At 45.2% G+C, this 18,286-nt stretch overlaps 1 protein-coding gene across 1 annotated transcript in view; it reads right to left on the reverse strand.

The window, feature by feature from the left end:
* LOC142038053 (protein ELYS-like) overlaps positions 1-18,286 on the reverse strand; it is a 51,671-nt gene that overhangs the window by 29,691 nt on the left and 3,694 nt on the right. Inside the window, exons 2-12 of the mRNA XM_075043047.1 lie at positions 17,745-17,863; positions 17,304-17,610; positions 15,960-16,102; positions 14,429-14,850; positions 14,130-14,282; positions 7,568-7,694; positions 6,045-6,298; positions 4,941-5,121; positions 3,965-4,172; positions 2,509-2,625; positions 1,479-1,563 (exon numbers count right to left, since the gene is read on the reverse strand). Coding sequence (XP_074899148.1) covers positions 1,479-1,563; positions 2,509-2,625; positions 3,965-4,172; positions 4,941-5,121; positions 6,045-6,298; positions 7,568-7,688 — 966 coding nt within the window. The 5' untranslated portion in view covers positions 7,689-7,694; positions 14,130-14,282; positions 14,429-14,850; ... (1 more) ...; positions 17,304-17,610; positions 17,745-17,863. The remainder of the gene's footprint in view (positions 1-1,478; positions 1,564-2,508; positions 2,626-3,964; positions 4,173-4,940; positions 5,122-6,044; positions 6,299-7,567; positions 7,695-14,129; positions 14,283-14,428; positions 14,851-15,959; positions 16,103-17,303; positions 17,611-17,744; positions 17,864-18,286) is intronic.

The following is an 18,286-nucleotide window of genomic DNA, read 5'->3' on the forward strand; positions in this document are numbered from 1 at the left end:
ATATCAAACAATTCCTGCCGAAGACAACTTCTGAAGCAAAACAGCGTATTTTAAATTCTCCACTGGGGCAAGCAAATCTAAGTTAAGGAACTCCACTGCGTGGAAGATGTTAAATAATGACTTTATTGACCCGTAAAATCTGAAGACAGTTTTCAAATGAGATGCACTCGTCAGACTCTGATGTGGACGTGGGGGCTGCATACTCTATCCACCTGCAAGCATCATGCAGGACAAATGTCAAGGTGCGCTCCATGACCATGGCCGGATGCACTAGATTTCAAGCTTTCTTTCAAGCTTCTGTGAACTCTCTTCAACGAACAAGGGTCAACAGTAGATTCCTCCTCCTTTCCTCCAATTTGGCCTGGCAATTGGGAACAACTCTTAAATTTTCTGCCACGGAAGACGGACAAGAAACTTGACTCAGCCAGTCACGCAGGCAGACAGTCATGTAGTACTGACCAATCTGTGGCTACAGGGAAGTATTCCGACACTCCAAGTGTCCTCTGTAGAACACAGATCCTGTACTAATGCTTCTTCTGGGTTTGTTTCCGGGGGGTGGGAGTTGTTGGGGGGTTTTTTTGGCAGGAGGTGTTAGCAAGTCTTGGTATGAAGCTACATGTGTAAGTGGCTCATCTGGAAGCTAGCTGAAGAACCTGACTTTTCCCCCCAGAGGTCCAGCTGTTTTGTTCTCTCTTCAACTACCTTGTGAGATTGGTTCCTGTTTCAACCTTGCACAACGCTCATCACAGGAACGCAGGAACAGCAGGGGAGTAAAATATCTCAAAGGCAGAGACTGGTGCCTGACACCTCTTAGAAGCCTGTGAATGTATTACTGGTTGCACTGTCTGTAGAGGGTTAAAAGTCTCACACTAGCGACACCACAGCTTTCTCAGGTCACAAACGCAAACCACATTATTTAATCACTTTGTGTGCTTTTTTTTAAAACCGGAAATTTTAGCAGACCCATTTTTCAAAGCTGCTGAAACATTTCAACCCTCTGAGGTGAAATCTGACACTCGTCACACCTTTTTCAGGAAAAGAAGATGACCAAGGCAAAGCATTGCCAAATAGTAAAAGGTCCCCCATTTTAACATTAAAGCGTTGAGACAGAACAAAGTAGCCACGCGAGGAATGGATATCGACGACTGGGTTTTCTTCCAAAGCAGCACACAGTACAAGGTCTTTGCCACTGCTAAGACTGTAGCTACAAATAACTTTTAAAAGAGGATAAAGCAAAGCAGAAGTTCAAAAGTGAAACTGGAGAACGATTAAAGCATCTTTCTCCTGTCGACCTGCCAAAGTGCTTAGAGCACTACAAGAGATGCAGCAGCATAAAACATGCCCAAGAAGACTCAGCAAAAGATTGGGGTTTCAGTCACCTCTGAATTTTGATGGTAAAAATCACCCCTGACAACTTCACTGATACTCACATAGACAAAATCACTATTTTCATCTTTTCACATACGTGCACGCCTTACCTCATACATGACTTGTCCTGGGGCCAAGCGTTTTCTGTCACCAAATGCTAACTGCAACAGATGTAAACTCACGACGTCACCTTCACTGAAAAAGGTAGAAATTAGGACATTTGATTACAAAGCTGCTTTAGAGGCCTTGTTATCATTTTATTAGATCTAGACTGATGTTTTCTTGCTGAAAAGAAAAACACCACTTCCCAAACCATCAGATAACTGGTCACGTGCAGCCGCTACAACACAAAGGAGGACATTTGGACACTAACAGCTTCAGGGGCAAATGCTAACCATACAATTTGAAAGCTTTAATATGTTGTACGGACTACAAATTGTTGCTTTAAAGTCAAACTTAAAAAGACTGCCACACTGTGAACGGCTGAGCTGATTAAATAGCTTGCTGATGCTGAAAGAGAGAGATCTTTCTCCCCTTCCCTTCCCTTCCCACCAAAGTTCCAGCCCCTCTCTTGCATACACACGCTGCACCCTTCCACATACTGATTCGGGTCATTAGCCCAGCAGGAAACCATTGACTTTGCTGCTCAACAGGGATCGGTCTCTGCCAGGTGAGCTGGCCTGGCTCACAAAGGCTCCAAAGACCGCGCAAGTTGGCACAAGGTAATCCGCAATACTGTCACCTCCCTCCTTTAGGGGCAGCCGGCTGTCATATTGGCACGTTTAGCGCTCGAGATCTGCAGCCCCAACTACTTTGAATGGTATTTTCATACCATGGTGCGAGTACCAAACAAATCGTGAAGCAGTCCTCAAGAAACAAAGGAAATCGTTTAAGAATGCAAGCACAAAGATACAGCCACTGTTGCTTTGCCTTCTTTCAGAAGGTAGGCACTAGTAGGTCCCTCTTTCACATCTGTTAAATCCTGTAAAAATTGCAGTGTAAGCTTAACACCTTCCACACCAGAGAGAATCTCCTGCACGGCTACATAAACAAAACAAATATACATGTATCAACGGTATGTGAACAAAGATACAAAAAAATTTAAATGCATTCAGTGGCTTATAGTAACTTTTTATTCACCTTTCTTGTGTAGACTGAACAGCCCACAAGTAGCAACAATTGCGAGGATCATTCTCAGGCTCCTGAAAAGTAACAGCATAGACAGGAATCCTTCCTCCTTCAAGCTGAGAGTGGTGCCTACGTGGTTGGGAAAAAAAAAAAAAAAAAAAAGAAAGAAAAAATGAAAAAAAAAAAAGGAAAAGGGGAAAAGAGAGAAAAATAAAAACCTGTGAGCCTACGATGAGCCCTAACTGTTTGTAGAAGGGTAGAAGCATCTTCTGAGAAAAAAGCTTATCCTTCCGTGCTTATCCCCAAAGTACAGAAGGTCACACTTCCATCTCAGACAAGTGAGTCAGGGAAGCGACTACTTTTTATGCAGCAGTCAAGAGCTGAGGAAATTACTGTCCATCAAATGCAATAACCTGGGTTTATATCCTCCTCTGCCTAGGGAGGAAGAACATAAATGATTACTTCACCTGCCAGGCAAAAGATTGTTCCTCCTGTTCCAGCCGACTTCAATATTGAACTTAAAATGCAGCCTATCTTCTGAACAAATTTAAGACAGGGCCAAACACAAGTACTTTCTCATTTCTTTACTCGGATGCTACGTAAAGCATTTTTCCTCCAGACTTCTGAACCTTACGTGTACCTTCACAATCTATTCTTGCCACCCAGTTAGTCCTCCACTGTCTATTTATGCATCCAACAGTTTCTGGTGAGTCACTGCAGGTTTGCTTAAGCCAATCCCTATCTGAATTTGGTCACATATTTCACGTGTGATTGCCCTTTGGCAGATATAAAATCGTCTCTTAATTTTTCTATTGCTTATAGATTTACATGCCCCTTATCCTCATCTCCAAGTGTTCCAAGCAAATTTTCATTCACACGCAACGTTGCCTTGGAATGGGTCAGTCCCCTATTTTGGACAAGGCTGACATGTAGGAAAGAATATCTTTTCAGGCACGGATCAGCTATTGATTTTTCGTGTCTCACTAGTTTCATCCTGGGCGCTTTAAAGAATATTATCCCCAAACCCACATTATTAACATACGTAAGCTTCTCAATGTATGCCCTAATTGCAGTAGCTGGTTCTGAAAAATCATTCCTAAAATCTGGTTCATCAAAACACACACGTTTCCTGGCTTCACTGAACACTACTGATCGGACAAAGCGTCTTAGAAAAATGAGCTCCATCGCATCCTAAACTGCTTGACGTAACCCCAAGAAGCATGCTTTCCACAATCCCTCGAGCCACAGGCACAAGGAGGAAAACAATCCTAGTCCACTGGGGAGAAGGCGGTCCACTTAATCCATGTATGACTTTTAATAGTTATTTCAGAAGAGGATTTCTAAACATCCCAAGATTATACCCAAAATTTCACTCCCTAAAATGTTCTCTTTCATGAACATGCTTCCGTAAGCAAACAATTGAGACCCCTGCACCTCCGGGCATGGCCAGCTGTAAAGGCCTACTTACTCCCTCTTCAAAGTTTTCATATTCCACAGTGACAGGCAGCCATCTGAAAAACCCACAACAAGCTGATTGCTTCTGCTTATGTAGTACAGGGTTGATATTGCTGTTCCTGAAGGATTTTGTAGTTGAAAGCAGAGATGTCTCCCTTCTCTGGTCACAGCTTCTCTTCTTTGTGGAACTTCAGCAGGAATTCTAGTGACAACTTCTAGACCTACACACACAAAACCACGCCATGAGTTAATGTGTCAGGCCATTTAGGCTGCATGTTGAACACTGACGTGACAACACGTCTCATCCAATTCTACCATCCCGGGCAAAATACCCATTTATGCAACGCTTTCTTTTGTATGTTTCCAAAGAACAGAAGAACTCTCTGATCGGACAGGTATTCTCACTCGTAAATAAAAACCAGGTAAGAGCGTAACCTTCGTAGACAAATTCTTCCTGGGCTCTATAAATCACGCGTTTGGGCCTCACGATGAAGCTGGCTGAAGCGACACCAACTCCTGAAGCCACTCTTGTAATAGCCAAAACAGTGTATGCAACCCAAATATGCAAATTAGAGATTTCAGTCATCCAAATGCACGATTTTTGACAAGTCGGATTCATTTTAACAAGCAAGCCTAAAATTTGCCCCAAGTCAACCCACAGAAGCAGAAGAACATTCCCAAGAAATAGGGCGCCTCTGACACAACTTCCTCTCAGGCAGCTGCACTGACTCACGTGGTAAAATTCCTACACCTCACTGGCAAGCATCATAGTGACGTACGGATCTTGGTGGCAGGGGGGCATTTATAACATTAGAAGGTGTATTAAGCCACTCCCATTTTTAATCAGGTCGGGACTATACCAAGGCAAACCGCCATCTGTAACCAGCAGTCAGAAATGCCTGCACACTAGTGTCTTCCAAGTGGGATGCATGTTGTTTATACACAAGTTTTCCTACTCTCAAATTCAAGTTTAAAAACTGCAGGCTTACCCGATGCTTGTATTTCATTCTGACTGCAAGAGAAATCATCCAAACAAAGGTCCACCAGAAGTAGGTGACCAACATCTGTAGCCACTGCTGCCACTCCAAAGAGCCATCGCAGACTCTGATGTAGGTGCCGAGTGCTCACGCTGGGTCCTCCGTGATTAGTTATGGGTTCTATAGCAGCTACCTACAGGAAAACTGCAAGCTAGCATTTAAGCTGTTTGACAAGCTGAACAGAAATCATTCAAAAGTGAAGCCGGAATTAGCACATCAGAAACAAGAAAGTAAATGCAGAGGACCATAAGACTTAAAAGCAAAGCATTGTTTCCAGTTATATCAAGAAAAAACCAATATAGTCAATCTTGATGTTCTATTAACTTGCACTGATTCTTGTTTACATTAAGATAATGAGACTAGGGGACATTACATCATTGGACTTCCTGGGTTACAGAAGACAGAAAAAAATGAGTAACATTCCACCAGCCTCTCCCATCTACACAAACACAATATTCAATAAGCAGCGATTCAAGGACTGCAGGTTGAAAGTCAATCGTTCAACAATCCGTCAGGTAACTCCCTAACGGCTCTTCTTTCCTATCCTAAGTCAACATAAAAATCTGTTCTGCTCTAAAGCCACCCGCTTGCTAGTCTGAGATTCAGGGGAATGTGTCTAAGTCATTTACAGCACAACTATGGAAGTTTCAGATATTTTAAAGACAGTATTTCTAACATACATAGAAATCAAGCATTTCGGAAATGTATGTTACAGACACTGGGAACAGCGGGGGTTTTTTTCCTTTTTCACTCTGGCCAATAAAAGATAGTTCTCAATGCCTTTTTGTGGCAGTGGAGAATTAGGTAACTATGTGCTCTACCATAAACCCAGAAAACTTGTTTTACAATCAGTAAGCTCAAAAGATAACGGTACCGTTAAGCCCAAGAGTTTGCACCAAGGCTCTCTTGACTGGATACTCTGAAGTGGCAGTCTGCACTAATGCAAGATAGAAAAAATACCGCCTACAAAGAGACGCTCCAAAGCTTCTCCTGAAACAGGATTACGCAGCACCTGACAACGCAAAAGCTTCGTTCCTCCGATTAAAGTGTACGTACCCTTCCTGGGAGAACAACTGCTTTAACCACTCTCGATATTCCAAGGTCGTACAGACAGAGAACACTTCCCTCTGCTTCTTCCAACCCAACCAGCAGTCCCGTTCTCTTCTGCCAGGAAAAATCCTTTACCACACGAATGGTGGGAGGCTGTTTCTTTACTCCACGGAAACGGTAAGCAGAGCGCCGCTCTCCCGTCACAGAGCTCACTACCTCCAGTTGAGGACCACACGCCAGCCATGCCAAGCCATTTCTCCCTGTAAGAGAAAAGAAAGCTGACTAAAGCAAATTTCCAATACAAGACTGAAAACAACTGGAAAATCACAGCCACTGCCCCTTTCCTTCACTAAAAGTACCCAAAAGGGAAGACCGACTTCCCTAGTTGTGGTCAATTATTCAAAATCACCCATGGAGATCCTCCAGCACTACCTCTTAATATTAACAACCTTATTATTTTGCATTTCTACTTGTCATTCCCGCACTGAAGGATTTGGACTGCTTGGGATGAAGATGACAACATATTGATCTAGAGACTTCATCCCATATTCGGCTTGTTTTGGCTAGAAATCGTCTAAATACATACGGGAATACGAGACTTAAAGCACACTTCAAAGATAACAAATCTAAACCAATTCATTTCTAGTTTATTAATTTTACTTGACACACGCCTACTTGGGGCAGGGATTTGGACGGCAGCAAGAAATTATCGTCAAATGGGCACTGCATGAGTACATCTGATCTTTTACACGGGCTGACGACAGAAAGAATTTAACACATTTTGTTTCACGGAACAAACTCGGAGGAAGTATTAACTCAATTACTGCACTTTCAGTCAGGTAGATGGATTCCACCTGGTCTAACAGAGCCTAGACAACCAGGTAGGCACCCAGCTAGCTCTACTTGCGGATCACCTAGAAAGTCAACTACCTAATCTGCTTAGCCACTTTCAGCAGCTCTCCCTGGGTACTCATCTGCACCCTGTTAAATACGTTGGAAATATGGCTGCAGCGCTTAACAGTGTTATCCTCTTCCTTTGCTGTTTGTATTCAGACTAGGAAAAGAAAAAGCGGGGGGGGGGGGGGGCGGCGGGAGGGGGGTGCCTCTGTAACGTTGTAGAAGAACTAGTTCCGCATGTGGTGTTATGATGGTCATAGAGCTTGAGCTGGTACAAATAAATAGGGCCCAAAACAACACTATCACTTTTTTGAAAACTGCCTTTTATTTAATTAACAATTGAGTGACCACAACATTGAGGAAGGCCCGCTGACTCAGCATGCTTAACTAAATTATTTTAATAGCACAAGACTGGTGAAGGTTGCTGTAATTTCAAAGTTTAACTATACTAGTTTTAAGGTTTTAATATTAGCATTTTTAATAGTTAAAACTTCCTTCCTGTTCTCTCGAAACCTGATGCATCTTAACAACAGCACCAGCCTGACACAGTCGATACTGTGACCCTGTGCTTCAGGTAACCTCCAGGCAATAAGAACTTCAGACCGAGACCAAATTTAAAGGAGAACGCTCACCTCCAGAAAACTTCCCGCTCAGCACAGAACCTAGGGGTTTCTCATCTTCCCCAAGTGCCTCAGTAGTCACCTCTGGAAACTGCAGCAGACTGCTCGTTACCTGAGCTGATAGGTCTCGCATTCTTCACTGTAAATAAAGAAAAAAATGCAAAAACAGACTCATGTCAGCCATAACTGAGATTTGCTTTTTGAGATTGACAGAAGTTTCATCAGTATGCCGCAAGTAATCTCCTAGACAGCTCCTGTAGCTCTTTTCCTTCAAAAAATGGCACTCGGGACAGTTTTTGATCTCACAGCAGAGCAAAAGGAGAATCCTTTTACTTTTCTAATGCCTATGAGATCACCAACAAAAAGCGACACAGGGGTATTGATAAGGTCAATAACAGGAAAAAAAACAATACACCGAGTTCAAGTCTACTCAGATATGCGAGTCTGTAGTAAGATGCAATCCGAGAAAAAGCATATTTCAATTAGCGCTGCAGTAAGAGGTGTGAGGTTCCATTAGTCCTTGCTCTTGATTTTGTACCTCATTATTTATTGCCAATTGTCTTCTAGTAGATTTCAGGCATCGTTTGTGTCTTGTTCACTTCTTGTGTGTTTATTTTGAACTCTAAGGAATACTAAGTTCTTAACTACCTTCACTCTCAAACTCTTCCAGAAAATGTACCGTTGATGTTTCCGCATGACAAGCGATACAGACTTTCATAGCTCATCAGTTGGAAAGTAGTTTTCCATACACTTATCACCTGAACATAACACAGCACCTTAAAACACGGATTCTTTTCTACACTTAAATCCCCATATTCCTTATTCCAGTCCTTTCCTTCCTATTGCCAGTCCTTATCACATCTCTGCACTATTGTACAAAAACTTTGAGGCCTTTCAGTTTCCACACCTCTATCAGTGCTCCACAGACAGTTCACGTTTCACTATGTCAAGATAGATTTTTTTGGGGGATGGGGGACGGGGGACGGGGACTTAAAAGCTCAGGTGACTTACAAGATTGAATAGGAGGCTAAATAAGAGATATTCCACACACGTGGAAATACAAACTACTTCAGCTCACTACGTTTTGCAAGTTCTATGGGTTATTGAAAAAGCCTCCGGAAGACAAGACAGGTTCAAGCATCTCTTCAAATAGCACTGCTTTCTCCATGGAGTCTCAGAAGGAAGATATTCTACGTAGCTCGCTATTCCTGGGCGTTACACATGCTGACCAACTCGGGCATCAAACAGAACCCTTACCCTATGCCACAAACCAGTACAGCCAGCCACTTCAATGGGCACACAAAGCCCATTGCATTAACTGTAGCACACATGTTCTCCCGCAAGCAAAGTTTTATGGTTGCTTCTTCCAGCGTGCACTAATAACCTATTTTCCTTACGGCATAGGAGGTTACAGCTAGTTCTGAAGACCAGACTCTGGGAGCAACACAAAGTTATTAAAGGGAAACGCTTATAAATAATACCATTTACACAGATTGTACTTCTGTGGAGAAAGGTTATGCTCTAAAGCCTGGGCATTGGAATCTACTATATTTCAGGTCACAAGCACTCTACCTGAGAACATGTTCCAGTATCTTCTGCCAGCATGAAAACAACGAGCGCGTGAAACACAGGCAGTGTAAGCCAGGGTCCCGCACTAAGCGCAAGTCAACCTTCGGAAAAAAAGGTTGCCGATGGCAAAGCCAGTATTGCAGGACGCTGCTGCAGCCGGCCAGCCTGACCGCCCTGCCAGCATTCACAACTAGCACAGGTCAAGTTCCAAGTGGGACAACTCATTTGCAGTAGTTTTCTCGCGTTTGCTTTTTGGTACTTGTCATCCTTTCACAGGGACAGCGGGATGAACTTTTGCACTGCATCCAGGGGCTCCAGAGAGTAAAAAGCCCCACAGTTTGACCAGCCTTCCGGCTCAGTTTAATTGTCATGATTTAATCCATATGTTTTATGAGTAACCCATAATACCCAATACAAATACAGATCTATTGGGTTGGTGAATAGCATCTCTCAAAGGCCTTCAACGTCCAGCTGTTTTGACAGGTGCCTTCAGCAATACCGTGATGCTGAATAAGAAAGGAGGAATGACCAGAGAAGATTATCACGGGAAGAAATTTCAGAAGAGGAAGAACAAGAGTCACCCTGCGTCACCCTGCCTTTGCCACTGCCTACCTGGACAGGCCAAGAGCACAGAACTTGGCGTGGCCAAATTGCACATCAAATTTTAAGATACTCTACTGGGGAGAGTTGAGCGTAAAAACAAACCACTCGCCACCCCAAACTCCCCACCAAATCAGAAAGAATTCTTCTCTGGTGGAAAGCTCACACCTTGACACAGTGTACTCCTGCCTACAGTACACAACAAATGTGCTTATCAGGCCCATACCACCGCTAAGAACCATCAAGTACGTAACACTCCCACGCCCGGACCATTCATGGAACTTTAAATTTAATTCCGCTGCAGTTATTAACTGCATAGAAAAGCACGTGAAAACGCTAGACCATCAGGCATGCCCAGGTTTCTGCCAGTACGCCAATGGCCGTTTGAAACATTTTGTTCCTAGACATCTGGCTTGGTAATATGGAACTAGGAAAATAAACTCCACAATAAAGCCTGAACTGTATATACAGTGACCTGGCTATCAGGACGTTTTACTTGCATCATTCTGCTAAGTTGAACCAAGGATTACTGGCAAATCCACACAGTGGGAAAATAGTTAGATAGAACTAGGTTAAAGGCGTGAAGCCTCTCCTTTAAGAGCGATATCCAACACTAACTGCGTTTCTGCTCTCTTTGAAAACAACAACTACAGTCACATTCCTCCTTCTGTCTGGTAGAAAACAGATCAGTGTAAAATGCCACAGGCCTACTCCATGTTCAGGAGGAAGCCAGAATCCAACCTCCCCGCTGTATGCTACACCAAAGTGGTCTGTGCACAAGTTGCCAAAATTACCGTTCTTCTTCACCCTTGCTACTTATGACCTCTAAACACCATGAACTGTTTCCAAAGAAAGGAACATGCCACAAGTCATAGACTGATGACAGATTTCTGGATTAAAAATCCCCAGGGGGAAAAAAAAAAAAAAAAAGAGAAATTACATGTTCAAGTGGAATCACATACAGCCAAGTCAGAGTTCTGCGATGTCAGTTCTGACTGACGGTAGTCCAGGAAAATCAAAGGCCAACAATGTTACAGGCTTTCTGAAGAAAAAGCTAAAAATACGCTCAGTCGCAGCTGAAGATACGGTTTCACAAAACACGTTGCCTTCACTGCCGCCGGAAGAGAGGCCTTGCTGCCGCCTCCCATCTCTCCATCTGCTCCTTTGTTCTACTGCTGTATTCCTGCGGCTTACCTTGCACTGACTTGAGCACTTTTTAGAGCACTTTACGAGCCAGGTTAACTGCCTAAGCAGATGGGAAACGAACCCAGAAAAGTAGATAGTTTTCCACCAGCTTAGAGAGTTAAACTGGCTGGCAGAGAGAACTAGCAAGCATGAAAGTTGGCACAAGGAAGGAGGCAGGACAGTGCGTTGGGAAGAAGGAGAGGGAATTCGTCCGTCTCCATTTTGTGGCAGTAAGCCGTTACGCTAGCTCATACACGTGTGAAACTACACACACAATTTGCAAGGAGAGCTGCAGAACCCTTTCCTTTTAGAAAGGACACCACCCGAGACACAGTCAGTCAACTTTTAACTCCCTCGTGCGCGTAGAGACTCACTGTCTCACTGAGAAAGGCTGCAGCTGACAGGCATCATTCTTTCATTCAGCCAGATGTGGAAGCTAAAGCGATTTCAGGGAAGTGCTACCTGGTGATCAGAGAACGGACAACAGCGTGCGACACGATTCAGGTCACATTTTCCAAGGAAACAGGACACAGAGTGGGAAGAAGCCAAAGAAGAAGAAATGGAAGAAAAACTAAGTCCTTTTGAGAAACCAGCATCCACTTTGTTGAATAACAGCTAAAGATGACAATGACAGAATTTTTTGAATTATTATTAACGACTGGTTCAATGACATTTTCCCCAGAAAAGCAGGAGGCAGCTCACAAGCGCTGGAGGAGCAGTGGATGGAAAAGACACTTTCTGCACCTTAGTAGTCGGGTTCAGTGAATTTGCGCTTTGCCATATTTTACTCCAGCCGAAAGAGGATTTAGTGAGTGAGTTAGCAGGTGACTTTGTGAGTACCACCGGGTCATTTCTTTCCCACTTAGGCAGAAACACCCCCCCCGCCCCGATGCTTTAGGCAACCACCCTACATTTCATCCAAAGCCTAAGTTCTAGTCTAAAAAGCCACTAGCATAACAGAGACGGTCTGTATCGGAACTCCACAGCCAGGCTTATTTCACTCAAGCGCAGCCTACAGATTCTCTTGCAGAGTTTGTGCGGATGCTCCACAAGCCCAAACCTACAGCAGAAGGCAAGGAGAAGGAAGAATTTCAGCTCTCTAGCCCAACAACCCCCAACAGCTAAGACCATAGATTTGACTTCCCTTCAAAGGAAAACACAAACAAAACCAACACAGCTCAGAATTTGACACTGGAGCCAGTTTACCCAGCCACCTCCTATGGTTATTCTCTAACACGACCATACTTTCATTCAAGAGTCGCAGCCCCTGTCTAACGTGGCTAAGCTAGCAAAAGTTCCTAAAGTCCCTTCTGAACTTACGCTCTTTTTACATTGCTTGGCGTACCTGGACAGACAGACATAGGCGCTAAGTGTCTCAGTACAGAACACACGCGCAGCCTTCCTAAGAGAGGGAGACAGCAGCTGACATTTCCAGCATACCACACCGGTGTGCCATCGCCTCGGTGCCTGCCCCTCCCAGCACAAATTCTAGAATCACAGAATCACAAGGAAGAGAACTACCAGAAGTTCTCTTCTGGAAGCAGGCGGCCTTCCAGAATCACTGGAGGTCATCTGGTCCAAGCCCCTGCTCAAGCAGGCTCACCTAGAGCAGCCTGCCCAGCACCACGTCCAGACGGCTTCTGAGTATCCAGCTCTGAAACGTACTTGGACAAACAGCAACCTGACAAGCTGAACCGCAAAAACATTGGCAACACGTGCAACAGGCCCAGGCTTTTGGTGACTCTCTCCTACCAATTTAAGTATTCTCTCCACCACACAGGTGAAAAAATACCACACCAGCAAAGGCTTGTCACCATTACTTCTCTAAAACTGTATCCAACAGCTTGCTGGGGAGAAGACTCAAAACTAATAGAAGCCCGATTAAGTTCATTTCACCGTCTTAAAAAAGCAAACCCCGGGCAAATCAATGCAGGAAAACGAGCCGATGCAGTAAGTGGATGAGGAGCTGTCCTCAGCAGAACAGGGTACTGTCCTGTGTGCCCAAACACCTGTGACAGCTGCCAGCCAAGACTGATGCCATCATCCAGACCGATGGGCCTAAGGCGGCACTTGAACTACCACGTTTAGCCGTACACCCTACACGGGGTTCAGCATTCCCGACAGAATTCAGCCCCTGAATGTCCCCTAGTTTTACCAAACACCATCAGCAAGCAATTACTAGAGCTGAAAGACTGACTCCACGCTTCCTTCTATTGGCAGAAGCTCCAGACCTCGAGTCAGGAAGAAATGAAGCACTTTTGTTTAAGTCAGCAACTTTGCTGCGTGATGCAGGCTTCATGCAAAAATCAAGAGACCCCCACAAAACGCGCGGGATTCCTGTAAAGCTCTGCTCTCCCCATCAAACCCAGCCCTCTTCCCGCAATCGATCGCCGCTCTATGCAGAGAGCCGATTTCCCAGCTCCTCTGTTTGGCAGTTACCCATGTTGAAGCAATAAAATGGTTCGTGAGAAGCAGCTGGGAGGGGAGCAGCGTATGGCCTTTCAGTGAAGGTGTGCCTTGAACGACTTATTCATCAAGTCACCATCAGGCCCCTTCTTTCCCAGAGCAGCCCGTCATGCACTCCTTGGCTCTCACGCACCGCCACAGCCTCCTACTGAAATGCTTCTGGCTGGCTAAATAAGTCATGTGAACATTGGTTGCTTTCAGAAACATGCCCAAAACTAAAAGGGGGGGGAGGGGGTGTTGGGTTTGGGGGGTTTGTTTGGGGGGGTTTGGTTTGTTTTTTGGGTTTTTTTCAGAAAGTGCAAAGAACACATCTGCCCCAAGTTCTAGGGTGTTCATCTCATGACTGGTTTTAAAGGGAAAACCTCTGGTTCTCCCTGTCAAGGACTTTGAAGTGACCCAAGCCTGAGCTGCTTTGACACGGCTCGGTACATTCACTGGCATCTTTTATTTCAGTCATGATTTCTCACAACTACAAAATGAAACCAAGAAACCGTAAGGTACTTAGAAGTAGACAGAATATGCTGTTATCTGAGCTCATGAGAGATTTGCTATTATGTTGTGGACCCGTAACCCAGGGCTACGTTATTGCCAGTTTACCCAGGCTGAAAAGCCCCTGGAGGGTCTCATCGGGGCATTGCTGGCACAGAAGTGTGTGAGCAACGAGTCTTAAAGATGACAAGAAGGGGAAAACATCAGAAGCAGAAGAGCAGAGGTTAAGGTATCTGGCCGCGATGCCCATTACTGGGAAACTCGCCTGAGCCACTGCAGTGTGCTGGTGCTCCCACTCCTTCTGGGCTTCCTCCAGCCAGGACTCCCACGTCGCCTGCGTGCTCCAGATCTGCCACTTGTTCTCAGCCAGCAAAAACCACACCTCTTGTGAACAGCAAGACAGCTTTAACCAGGGTACCTATGTGTAAAATATCAAACCCCGTGAGAGACGAGGACCAGCAGCGAGGAAGCCATGCAGTGGGAGGCGGTCTGGCCTCTTGCAGAGCAAGCCCTTCCAACCCAAACCTCCTGGGGACCGTACGGCACGTGGGGACACAAACCCACCTCGCTGTGGAACAGCCGAGATGTTTGTTGCTGCTGTCAGCATCCTGAACTGGAAATGAAAGCTGCCATCTTCCTTGTCCTCATCTAACCAGAAGGTGATCAACAAAACACAGTGCCCAGAGCGTGCACAGGAGCCAACCCCCGCGAATCCTCCTCAGCTCCATTCCCACCGTACTTCTTCGGTGTTACAGATTACCAAAAATGCCTCCTGAGAATGTTTTGGGAAGTCAAAATCTGCTTGCTATTCATAGCTGTATTTATGCTGAAATACGTACGTGTTCCATCGGCTATTGGTCGCCCTGTGCTCCCGAGCCCAGCCAGTCTGCACAACAGTTTGTTATTTGCAGCCTGCGGTTGGTTCTCTTAGAAGCTTCTCACTGGGACTGGCATTTACCACTGCTTTGTTCCTGACCCGTTTTGTCCTTTTAAATATGAAAATACATAAAAGACAAAAAAGAAGCTGTTACCCAGACAATCCCAGCAAACGACAACGTTTCCAATCAAACGTGACTTTTGGTTTGGTTTTGTTTTGTTCTTTTCCCTGTTCGGAAATATCCCATGTAGCTCTGGAACTTCACAAGCGAAAAAGTCTCACAGCCACTTTGCTCCTTGGGTGGAAACATCTGATGCCCTCTCCTGTACCGCTACCAGCAATCACAGCCCGGTTTGGTTTTGCCCCTGCCAGCCCACGAAAACCCTTCTCTTCTCCAGCTAACCCTAACTTGCAGCAATGGAGCCATAGCCGCTCTGCCTCTAGTATGCAGGGCAATATGGGATGGGGTACTTCAAAACCACACCTCACCCACTGTAAGTGTGGGTACGGCAGGTAGGCAGGCAAAGGACAACTCCAGCTGCCCCTGCACGGAGCTGGCTCAGGCGTGGGGAGTTTGTTGGTCTGCGTTCATATCGGCACATGAAAGCAGTTCAGCTCTCTGCAGGACTGAACTGCTGCTGGAGACATTAAATCTTCTGCTCCTGACACCTGCGAACAGCCAGGCTGCTGCGGCTACAAGGTCACCGAGCCATCACCCGCTTTGGGATAACGGACTGGGGTGTAAGTGCCTGACCCCTTTTTATGGGAGAGGGAATAAGAAGGCATTAGTGCTGGAGTCCAGCAAAAGCCTGCCTGAAAGGACTGCAAAGAGAGCGGTTTTCAGTCCTGAGGCCCAGGAAGCGCAGGAGGAGAGCAAAGGGGAGCAGAGAGGGAACCTTCTCCTCCAGAAGGAGCTGACGGACTGGGAAAGTGGCCAGGAAAGCAAGCTGCTCCTGGGCAGGAAGGAATAGCTCTGTGTGGCACTATCGCTGGGATCTGGGATTGGGAAGCAGAGACGACAAATGCCTGGCAGCAGGCATCACTTCTATGTTCTACGTTTCAACCACGGTTGGGCTGTGGGACCCCAAACTACAGCTTAGTTTTAGAGGTGCTGTGTTACTGGGAGAGAAAGGGCAGGAAAGAAGCTCAATTAAGTCACACATATGAGGGAGACCTGGAATCCTCAGGAAATACAGTTACCTCTGTCGTACAACTTACCTGTAAAAACACATGCCGTTCGTTAATAAGGGTAAAGAATAAGCTCTTCATGTGCCGCCCCTGCCTATGGACAGATTCACCCTCTCTTCCTTCTGAGCTGTCAGTCCCGTTGAACTGGTATCTTCTGTCATTTTGCCCAGCACCTGACCGCAATGTGCACCAAGACCAGAAAGGGAAAACTTATGAAAGCGGACCTTTCAGCATATCGTAAGGTTGACAAAGTTTCTTCGTAACAGATGTCTGCTGGACTCAACGGCCGCAATCTCTAAGCATATGAAAAGTATTAAGTGACATTAGATTTTGAAGGAGGGTTTTTAAAATAGTTTTAAACGCTACCAAAAACCAGACAGGGATTAACGTGGAAAGATAGACCATTAAGTCCCCAAATATAAAAGGAGAACCCAGGTGTCTTAGCAATCTGGCCATAAATTAACTCTTTCTAACACTTGTGCCAGAAGAGAAATGAGACAGAAAGAAAGATGAGAAGATAGAGGTGGGTTTTGCAAAAATTAATACTGAAGGCGCTCGAATCCTGCTAACTCTGCCTTAATGCTAGCACCAACGCAAAAAAAAAAGAAAAAAAAAAAGGTGCAAAACCACTTTGATGGTCTTTGTACAAGTAGCAATTGAAGAATCTGTCCTTCAATTTGTTCAAAACATCTCCGATGAATTACGCAAGCTAGCATTTGAAGAAACCCAGGTAAGCTGTTTTGAGAGTATCAGCATTTACAGTCAACCTTTTCACATGTGCACATTTTCTGTTCGTATTCTTCCACCTTTCATTTAATTGCACTTCCTTTAAAAAAAATACCTCTTCCAAGATGCTGGAGCATACAGTTAATTCACCTGAGACAAGGAAGAACCTAGGGGAGTTTCATCTCATTTAGGAATGCAACCTCTGATGCACAGCACAAACGATAATCTCAGAAGTCAGGGAAAAAAGGACTTGTTTCATAATGCAGCCTAGTTTTAGGTAGGTAGAGAACACGGGTTTTATGTAAAACAGGTGCCTTTGAGTTTTATAGCTACATTTACCTATATGTCGATAAATTTTTACGGATATGCAGAAAACTCTTTCAGAAGAAACGGAGGTTGTATCTCTAATGTAGACAGAGATATCTATTTTGCGCCAGCCACATTTCTGTTCCGAAAACAGAAGTGCTCTCCATTTGAGTAACACGTTTAGTAGTGGCTAGAAGCTTTTGACCAGCAGAAGGGTTCTCCCCTTTGTGTTGCACAGGAAGCAAGCTTAACTTTTAAACTACACTCACTTTCACCAATGTCAGAGCTGCACAATTCTATTTCAATGGGCAAAGCGGGTTATAAATTCAAGAATCAACTTACCATGATGGTCCTGCTCCTTCCCCCCTGAGCAGACTGCAGGAGTCTCGTCAGGACCAAGTCCCTGTATGGGATGTGCACCACTCTCTTTCCTGTAGCAACCTCAGCCAGAGCACTAAGGGAAAATAAAGTGAAAAGTAGAAGCATGACTATGAAAAGCAAATCTGGGGGGCCGGCGGCGGGGAAGGGGCTACCAGATTAGAACCTGCCGTATATTCATGCTTAGGCACAGGCTTCAGTATGTTTGCGCTTGTGGACATCTCAGGCTTTATTCATTTAAGCAACTTCATTAGCCAGACGGCAAGGAATCCTGAATGGAGGGAAAACTATTTTTCACCTGCAGAAATTTAATTTTTACTTCACAGGGAAGGATTTTTTTAAAAAAAAGAGGAAGAAGAACAGCTGGTGACATTTCCTAATGTGGTTAGACTTAGATTTACCCACCTGCCTTCCTTCAACCTGTCTCCTTCAGATCCTTCAGAGGAGGATTTTTGCCTTTCGCTTCCTGCCAAGTCCGCCAGATTTATAACTGGCTGTTTGGCGATGGCTTCGTCGAGAAAAATCTGTTAAAATACGGTATCAACAGCAGGAAAAATTACCAGATCCGTCGCTCAGACATTATGAAGTAAGATACAGAAAACGATACTCTGCAGAAACGCAGAGGAAATAAATAGGTTGCGACAGTTACCGCTCTTGGAACATCTGACCTAGGAAGAATTGCTGTAAAGACGAGAACCACAAAGGTGTGCCTCAAAGCAAACGACCTACCGCCTCTCAGGATGAAGCAGCAGACAAAGCCGCTCATCCCCTGCACCCGCAGAAAGGGGGTACGGAAGCACCGCTGGCTCCCAACCTCCCCCGGCTGCAAAGACGACGTCTCCCTCCCATCCCCGTCCCAGATGAGCCCGGGACTGGCCCTGCCTGCCAGGGCTGAGCAGCTTTCGGAGCTGCCTGCGCGAGCAGCCGTGGGGAGCTGAGCTCGCTTG

This window comes from Buteo buteo, chromosome 12 (assembly GCF_964188355.1).
Source record: "Buteo buteo chromosome 12, bButBut1.hap1.1, whole genome shotgun sequence".
Taxonomy (NCBI): Eukaryota; Metazoa; Chordata; class Aves; order Accipitriformes; family Accipitridae; genus Buteo; species Buteo buteo.